This window comes from Capsicum annuum, chromosome 5 (genome assembly GCF_002878395.1).
Source record: "Capsicum annuum cultivar UCD-10X-F1 chromosome 5, UCD10Xv1.1, whole genome shotgun sequence".
NCBI classification, from domain to species: domain Eukaryota; kingdom Viridiplantae; phylum Streptophyta; class Magnoliopsida; order Solanales; family Solanaceae; genus Capsicum; species Capsicum annuum.
Window position 1 is genome coordinate 16,610,078 of NC_061115.1, and position 9,771 is coordinate 16,619,848.

General features: G+C 32.1%; 1 protein-coding gene across 1 annotated transcript; it reads left to right on the forward strand.

Annotated features, from left to right (window-relative positions):
* The first annotated feature begins 1,338 nt into the window (after positions 1–1,338).
* LOC107863033 (E3 ubiquitin-protein ligase RING1-like) lies at positions 1,339–5,242 on the forward strand. The gene is made up of 2 exons (XM_016708783.2): positions 1,339–2,464; positions 4,907–5,242. Exon 1 carries the CDS (start codon positions 1,538–1,540, stop codon positions 2,462–2,464), a length of 927 nt encoding a protein of 308 aa, XP_016564269.2. The 5' UTR covers positions 1,339–1,537; the 3' UTR covers positions 4,907–5,242.
* Positions 5,243–9,771: the final 4,529 nt, after the last annotated feature.

Here is a 9,771-nt window from a genome sequence, read left to right on the forward strand (position 1 = left end):
TCTCCTTAATTTCACATAATTTAAAGACACACAATATTTATTCATTTTTTTACTATTAATGACAAACATATCTCCTTAATTTCATATAATTTAAAGATACACATTAATTTTCTTTTTTTTTTCACAGTATTTTTTTCTTTTTTTTTTTTACAATAAATGACAAATATATCTCCTTAATTTCACATAATTTAAAGACAAACAATATTTTTTCTATTTTTTTTCACTATTATTGACAAACACATCTCCTTAATTTCATATAATTTAAAGATACACATTAATTTTACTTTTTTTTTTCACAGCATTTTTTTCTTTATTTTTTTACTATAAATGAAAAATATATCTCCTTAATTTCACATAATTTAAAGATAAAGAATATTTTTTTATTTATTTTTTCACTATTATTGACAAACATATCTCGTTAATTTCACATAATTTAAAGACACACTATTTTTTTCTTTTTTTACTATTAATGACCAACATATCTCCTTAATTTCACATAATTTAAAGACACACACTAAGTTTTTTTTTTTTTTTTACTATTAATGACCAACATATCTCCTTAATTTCACATAATTATTTAAAGACACGGGATATTTTTTCTTTTTTTATTTTAAGTATCAATGACAAACATTTCTCCTTAATTTCAAATAATTTAAAGACACACAATATTTTTTCTTTTGTTTTTTAGTATTAATGACAAGCACATCTTCTTAATTTCACATAATTTTAAGATACACAATATTTTTTTCTTTATTTTTTTACTATAAATGACAAACATATCTCCTTAATTCACATTATTTAAATACACACAATATTTTTTTCTTTTTCTTTGGATATTAATGAGAAATATATCTCCTTAATTTCACATAATTCAAAGATACACAGTATTTTTTTCTTACAAACATATCTCCTTAATTTCAAATAATTTAAAGAAACATACTATTTTTTTCTTTTCTTTTTTAACTATTAATAACAAATATATCTCCTTTATTTCACATAATTTAAAGATTTATAGTATTATTTTTCTTTATTTTTTTATTATAAATGACAAAAATATCTCCATAACTTCACATAATTTAAAGACAAACTATATTTTTTCAATCATTTTCACTATTATTGACAGACATATCTCCTTAGTTTCACATTATTTAAAGACACTATTTCGTTTATATTAATGACAAACATATCTCCTTAATTTTACATAATTTAAAGACAAACAATATTTTTTATTTTTTAAAATATTAATGACAAATACATATCCTTAATTTCATATAATTTAAAGGCACAAAATATTTTTAAAAAAAAGTATTAATGACAAACATATCTCCTTAATTTCACATAATTTAAAGACAGATAGTAATATCTTTTCCTTTTTTGTTTTTGTTAAAAACCTACTTAACCCCCACCCCATCCCCAACCCCCACCCTACGCCACCCAACCCCGCCAACTCTCTCTCAATATACATACAGTTAGTTGATTGATTCTCTTCACTCGCCCTATATTCTTTCATATAATAATTTCCATTTTTTTCTCAAATATGTCTGCCCCCGGAATCCCCGCCCCTGACTGCGCCGCCGCCACCACCGCCGCCCTTTATTTCTGCCACAAATGTACTCACACCGTCACCATTACCCCTTCTGACACCGGCGATCTCATTTGCCCTGATTGTAACAGTGACTTTGTCGAAGAATATGAAGACCCTGACCCGATCCCCAATCTAACCCGCTTGCCCGAACCGGTTGCCTCCATGTTGAGTAACATTTTCATGGGCAGCGATTCCGGTTCCGACGGCGGCGGCGGCGGCGCGCGAATCCCTGCAAGAGAAACGCGAATCGGGTCGGATGATTTTGACCCGGTTACGTTTCTTCAAGGTCATTTAGCTGCTCGTAGAGCTAATGGTGTTACGTTTGAATTCATTATCGACGGTGGCGGGAATGGTACTGGTGGTGGGATGCCGTTGCCGGCGAATTTCGGGGACTATTTCGTAGGTTCAGGGATGGAGGAGTTGATCCAACATTTGGCTGAAAATGACCCGAACCGATACGGGACGCCACCGGCATCAAGGGCGGCGGTGGAAGGGTTACCAGATGTGATAGTTGATGAAGAAATGCTTAGTTCAGAATTGGCACAGTGTGCAGTTTGTAAGGATGATTTTGAGTTAGGGTTAGTTGTGAAACAGATGCCTTGTAAACATGTTTATCATAAGGATTGCATTGTTCCGTGGCTTGAGTTGCATAACTCGTGCCCGGTTTGTCGGTTTGAGTTGCCAACCGATGATCCTGAGTACGAGAATAGGGAGAGGGAGAATGATGGGGACGCAAGTGGTGGTGGTGGTTCGGGTTCTGGAAGGAGGTTTGCTACTGTGTCGCTGCCGTGGCCATTTGGGATGTTTGGATCAGCGTCATCCTCTAGCCAGGGAGGAGGATCAGGGTCTCTTGGACAGCGGCACAGGGACTCGAATTAGGTATTTATATACAAAACTTTGATCTTCTTGAATATGTTGTGTTTGTTTAGTTCATTTGACGTGAATTTATATACTTGACTTGATGATCAAAATGAACTAGGATAGAAGGTTAATAGGTAGTCGTGTGTTGTTTTGCCGTCCGGTCATATTAGTAGTCATAGTATTGCTCCTTTAGTTTCTTGTCCTTCGATTTCCATTAATATATGTTGTTTCTTGTACCTTGATTATTGTATTTTCTTGTTGTAGTTTTAGTTCTATTGCTATCTGCTATGTTTGTTATTTTCTGTTGAAATAGGGGTAAGGTCTGCGTACACTCTACCCCCTCCCCCGAGACCTCACTTGATGGACTACATCGATTATGTTGTTTTTGTTATTATTTGCTGATCAGAATAGAAGTTTAACGACTTGACTTTAGGTGTTGATATAATTCCCAAAGGGCTGGTTTTTAGATGTTGATATAATTCCCAAGGGACTGGTTTTTAGGTGTTGATATAATTCCCAAGGAGCTGGTTTTTAGGTGATGATATAATTCCCAAAGGGCTGGTAAATATAAGGAACTCTAGGCTAGTGACTAAGCTGTTGTTCTTCATTTTACTAGGTAGTTGGAATCTCCCTAACTGTGTTCATGAGACATTTCATTCGATCAGCTATGCCTAATTCTGTAACAGTTGGGCTCAGTTATATGTGTTGGTTCTATTTAGATCCGTTTCTATGTTCACGATGTATAGCCGGTCCTTACTTGAACCCATCGAGGCATTTGCTATAAAAATGACCTAGTAGTCAGATTAATATTTAAGGTTCATTGGAAATGTGTTTAACAACAGATCTGTTTCTTTAGATCTACATTTATATCACTTCCATATATGCCTATATGCTATGTATTGACCAACTATTAATGTTAGCAACATACGTAGATATGTCAAGTGAGTGCAGCTACTATAAATTAATGAGACAAACCTTCTTACTCTATATATGGGTTTTTAACTACTTATTTATTTGTGGAATGTTTTATTCGGTAACTTTCAGTGGCAGAACTGGTAATTAATATAGCATTGCATGTTAGAATCTGTACATCTACAAATTTATTAGAGCATAATAGATGTTCTATTCTTAAGAAATTATTTGCATTTGTCTTTATGTGCATGTAAAAATGCTTAGCCATCAAAATGTGTATTATGCCATTACTTGAAATAAAGGATGGTGACCACATCTTAAAAATTGGACAAAATGTTGAAAAGATGAAGTTATCTCGGTAATTTTATACCGTCCGAAGAAGATTGAGTTTCCCATGTATTTTTCCAAGGTTATGGATGTGGTAGATTTATTGCAACTTAAGCCTTTTGGTGAGCTTTAGACATCAAGATTGCTCATCTTATTGGTCTCTTCTTCATTTTGTACATCTGCTGGTGTTTGGTTTATGATGTTTTTAGTGATATTTCATCATTGAACTTGAAAGTTCTATAGTTGCTCTACGGTGTCAAATAGGGGAGGGCTGGGCTAATTTGGGCAGGTTAAGCTGGTTGAATCATTAAACAAAATGATCATGACCGCCCAAAATTTTCTTGGGTCAAATTAGGCGGGTCAGTTTGGGCTGAGCATCCAGCTCAAAATCATTTTCATTTTCAAGTTGACCCCCACCCTACCCCAATGACGACTATGTAATCAACCCAATCCATCCAAGGATTTTTTTTTGATAGACTTATTTTGACACTTTGAGATGCTCTTGTTGTTGTAGTCTAGTTCAAACAAATAAACTGAATACAGCTGGAGTATACAAGAGAGGTCCAAACTGAGAATATGAACAAGCTCTTTCCTAGTAGACTCGAACTTCTGTAGGTGAGGCTTAAGGGAATACAAAACAGATTGATGTTTTGTTCCAATGGAAATGAAGTGGTCAAAGTCTAAATAATTTATCATATCTGGGTCTCCCTTTCAATTTTAGGGACTCCTCCATTATTCTGTTGATCTCCCTTCTCCCTTCTGGATGCTTGAGAAAAATAGTTGAAATTGTACCATTATATTGTAAATAGTCAAAGTATATAATGTCTTTGGAAAAATAGTTCCACTTCTTGCTAGATTCAATAGAGTTATTAGTTAAATAGGGTATACTTTTGCCTTTTGCACCTTCTTGATGTGTACGTACCACCACATCTACATAGTGCTGTAAAGCATCAATGTAGTATATTTTCTCTGATAAAAAGAAATGGTACAACTTCTTGATCTTTGTCTTGTAATTAATTAGGTAATATTTCATGCAGTTTATTGGAACCTCTATTTGAGGTCCTATATTCTGATCATCATACACTTCAATTATCATCTCTCTCGTACATTTTTCGCTGATATACATAAATCTTTCAAATTTGTATTTTGATTTTGTATATACAAATTAAATTCTTATTGAGTTCGACCATTAATGATTTCTCTGTTCTAATTATTGTACAGGTTTATGGTCAGTTGGGTTCTTGCTTCTTGCTTGCTTGCTGCGTGTAGCATGCTTGACAAAGTTGGAGGAGTTGTTGGGTAGATAAGAGAAAATGATACATAGGTAAAGGGGGTTAGGTTTCATCTCTTAAACATAGATACAGGTGTTATACAAAGCTCAGATAGTATTTACAAGATTTGGGTCTGAACGCTTTGCGTCAGGACGCCCAAAGTTTTCGTTTTTTTGTTTATGCTTTCATCAATTGCGAATTCTGCTGATCATTTTGATCATTGTGCAGTTGATGTGACATTATTGTTTTGTTGATGAATTTCTTAGCTACATATTTTTCTCTCTAAGGCCTATTATGCTAGTGGTTTGAGTAGGCTTTGTTATTGTTTTGTTGATGAATTTCTTAGCTACATATTTTTCTCTGAACGCTTGAGCTGAGTCTTGTTTGCTTATGCAACTACGAGAGGACGCTACCTATTACTACCCTGCTAGTAATATTACTTTCGAATGTTTCTGCAACTCTCCACCGCTAAAGCGTGGCGAGAAGCAGACATAAAGAGAGGAAAAGAGCACTGTTTTATCTGTGTTTCTCATGCGTTGCAATTGGGACCCTCTAGTCCATTTTGCAGTGTAATTTACCATCTGGAAATAACATGTGTCAGTGAGACGGCACAGGTGGATGGTAATGATTGAAGTACCCAACTTGGATAAAATTGTACTCCCTCCGTTTAAAAAAGAATGACCTACTTTCCTTCTTATTCTGTTTCAAAAAGAATGATCCCTTTCTTTTTTTTTTGACAATACTTTAATTTCAACTTTCCACGTGGCATGTTTAAGACCACGAAATTAAAGGGCATTTTAATTGAAGGCCACAAGATTCAAAAGTCTTCTTTATTTTCTTAAACTTTGTGTCAAGTTAAAGTAGGTCATTCTTTTTTAAACGGAGGGAGTATCATATTTGCGAAAAAATCCATAACTCCCCCCTTCCCCGACCACCCCTCCCCAAGCACTACATCGAGAAGGCTTCATTGGATTCACCCAGAGTACATAAGCGGCAATCCTTGTGAGCTTGGCAAGCACACCTCATGTTGTGCCGATGTTCTTGAAAGCGCTGCTCTTCATTTGGAAACGTGTTAAAGTAATCTCCTCTCATGCCTATATCTAAGAGGTCGTTTGGTTAAGTTATTAATTTGGAGATTATTATATCTTATACGTCAAACCGAACGACTCGTAAGGGACTTATGGATGAGTGGAGTGCTTTATGGTAGGTATTAGTCCTTTCCTGCAACTAATCCTTTTGGGGTGCTTTATGATAGTTGTGAGTCCTTTCCTGCAACTAATGCTTTCTCTTTTGCCACACCTATCATTCGGTAAATTCATGTCCAATTAATGTGAATGTAACAAAGGAAAACCAAAAACAGTAACATTAATCACAAGGCCAGTAAGGCATGAAGGAAAAGCCAAACATTTCGATCTAACAAAATAATGAAATGAGATAATGAGGTGCTTCAGATACCTCAGATGCTTTTTAGCACCGAAAGAAGTGGACATTGTCGGTGCATATAAGTTAAATCTTCTACGCACAAATAACGGGAGATTTGGGAAATTCAAGTGCTAGCAACGACTACTTATATTTCCGGTCAGTAACGTTTGTTGCTGACTTTACGAGAAGATTTCACTTTTAATTAGAGTTTTTAGAGGCTATTCTATCTAAACACTAAATACGCAGCATATTTACTTGAAGAGAGAGATCTTGAATATCTCATAAATTTCTTGGATATTTGCAAAGAGATCAAGGCGTTAAATACCGCCTTTACAGAGTTTTCTGGTGTTCTTCGTGATCAAAATATTAGTTGGAGGTTCAAGACATCCTACACTCGAAAGATACGCCACTAAGACCTTTGAATCATGATGAAAATTCATAAAGAAGAATCAAGAGAGGAACAAAATTGTACCCATATGATTTATTAACAAAAATTCTTCTTGTTTCGTATTTTATTTGTCATTGCATTGTATTTTCTATCATACTAAAATTTGTGTTGCAAACACTAGAATTATAGCAAAAAATTAGATAAATAAAGGCCCACATAAATGGGCCATGTAAAATACTCATAAATTAGAAAGTCCATTCCGAACCATAACAGGAATTTTGATTAAACAAAAAAAAGTCCTAGGAATTTGAGGCAAAACCCTATTTTATATAGGGTCCTACAAATCATTGTTGTTCTGTTAGGAATTAATATAATATGATTACACAGATCATAATCTCAATATTAAACTATGGATTAGAAAGGGAATGTCCTATCATTTACTTTTAAAACATTGGGATATTATCAACTCCCCAAAAAAGCATATCAATATCCTTACCAAAGATTTTGCATCGTCGTTTAGTGAATTAATAATCATTATCATTATTGTAGTGGTTAGACTAAAACTAATTAATAAGTGTTTCTTTTTGTTCAATTTATTGGCTATTTAATATTTTTGAAAATTCTTGATCCGGTTAATTCGAATTCACGTTAAGTAATTCAAACTTATGTCATGTAAGGAAATAAAAATGTTTTCTACAAAAAGCTTCTATATTCGTAAATTTGTGGGAATTCTATGATATTATTTAGGGCAAAATATATCTATTTTACTCAAGATCAAACTCGATCAAACTCAAGATTTTTAATTAAGAACAAAGGGGTAGTAATTAATCATTTTTCCTCTTTACGGATGGAATTAGTTATGATTTTGGATGAACTCAATAACTAACTTTTGCTTAGATCCTATATTTATATTAAAATTTTAATGAAAATAAACATTAAATTGTGAATTCAATAAATAAGAAGAGCTATAGATTTCGTGATAATTTAAGATTTACGTATTTCAAATAATTCTTACTCCATCTTTGCTCCACATCTCTAGTTCTAAAAGTAATGCATTAATCTTATTATAAGATGACAATGAAGAAAGTTGATTTTTTTGTGCAAAAAGTGCTTTAACCTAATGTGGAATATATATGCACACGTGTGCTTAATTTGAATAATTTATAATTGCATGGTAATCATAGAGTTACTAATCTTTTAAGCTGTACAAACACCGCATTACACGGAGACATAAGTCGCCCTAATATAAAATAATTAATTAAATTAATACAAGACAATTCATAAAGCAACCTTCACCATTTCAAATTAATTGATCTATTTTTATTTGGCACGAAAATTTAAAAAAAAAAAATTAAGTTTGATAATCTTAAATTAAAAATATATTAAAATATCATTTAATTTTGTGATTTAAATATGTCATGTAGAACATTTTCTCATTAAAGAGTTATTAAAAAAAAATGATCATTCTTTTTTAAATGAACTGGAGGGGAAAGAAGATCAAACAAATTACTCTCTTTGTCCATCAAACAAAGTAGATGTTCAACGATACTTATTTTGTTTTTCAAAAATTAATGGATGATTTACTCATTTGTGTGCATTTTACAAGTGTTATTAAATACTATCTATTATCCAATGCATTTTTTAAAAGAATTCAATTGACATTCTTTAACTATGATTAGGAAAGATATTGACAGGAATGATTGCAGCGAGTCACAACAATACCATTACTTAGAGGTGTAATGTAAAGGGGGCAATCGAAAAATGACAGAGCAATCACACCAATTCCCTCCTAATATTTATTGGAAAAGAATCTCCTTTCAGAGTATGATTATATTCATCATTTTTTCAAAGCATGTTATAGTAAATTTATCTTACTATTTAAGTATTATTTTTTAATATACATATCAAATTAATAGTCGAAAATATTATTAGACGAGTGGAGGAAACGAAGAGAGTAATAGAATATGATTATTATTAAACAATTTTTTAATTATGTTTGTGAAGAAACAATCATAGCATTTGGTACGCCGTTAACCAATTTAAATGATTGCAGAAAAAGTTATGTAGGGTATTATAATTTGTTTTAGTTAAGTTAATCAATTAAAATGCTATCAACATTCATTTATTTTTTGTTTCTTAGTTCCTTTTAAACAATAATTTATACTTAGTTGTTTTCTAAACTTTGTTTCTTTATGTCGGTCATTAAATCATTGAGTAGAAAAAAAAATGAATTAAATCATTGAGACTTGAAGTGCAGTGTGTTCGGAAATATTTTTCGTAAAAAACTTTATTTTAAAAAAACAAGTGAGTTTTAAATTTTATTTTATTATATATGATATATAAATTGAAAAATTACTCTTAAAAGTATTTAAATACAATCTGGAAAAATGCTGAGGTGAGGTTGAAGAAAACGGTGTCGAGAATGGGGCTACGGGGTAGAGGCGAATTCAAAACATTGAATAAGGTTTCTGGAAATTCAATATTTTTTTTCTCAAACTGTATATTATTATTATATATTAGTCTATTTTATTAAGAATTTAAAAGTTTAAAATTTGAAATCCGCATTTATATGGATGTGAGGGTGAAGATGAGATGTATTGGAAGATGCGAAAGACATAATCAATGTAATAATATCGCTTGTAAAATTTATTTTCTCTGCCCTTATTAGAAAATATATTCCAAAAAATTGACAAACCAAATAACATGAAAAAATAGAAAAATATTTTTCAAAAACATTTTCCTCTGTTCAAACACACCTAATTTTCTAGAGTTCTCATTATTATTATCATAGAAAAAATAATTATTTTACAATCCATAATGAAAAAACAAATTTGTTCCTTAAAAGTCTATAGCAATGAATTTGTTTCTTATGTAATTTAGTGCACCGGAATTTATTTTTTTATTTGTTCTTGAATTACATCCTTTCATGTGTAGGGGTCATTAGGGTGGTCGGGCAAGGAAAATGTATTCAACGTGAATTCTACATCACTAAGTCAACATTTATT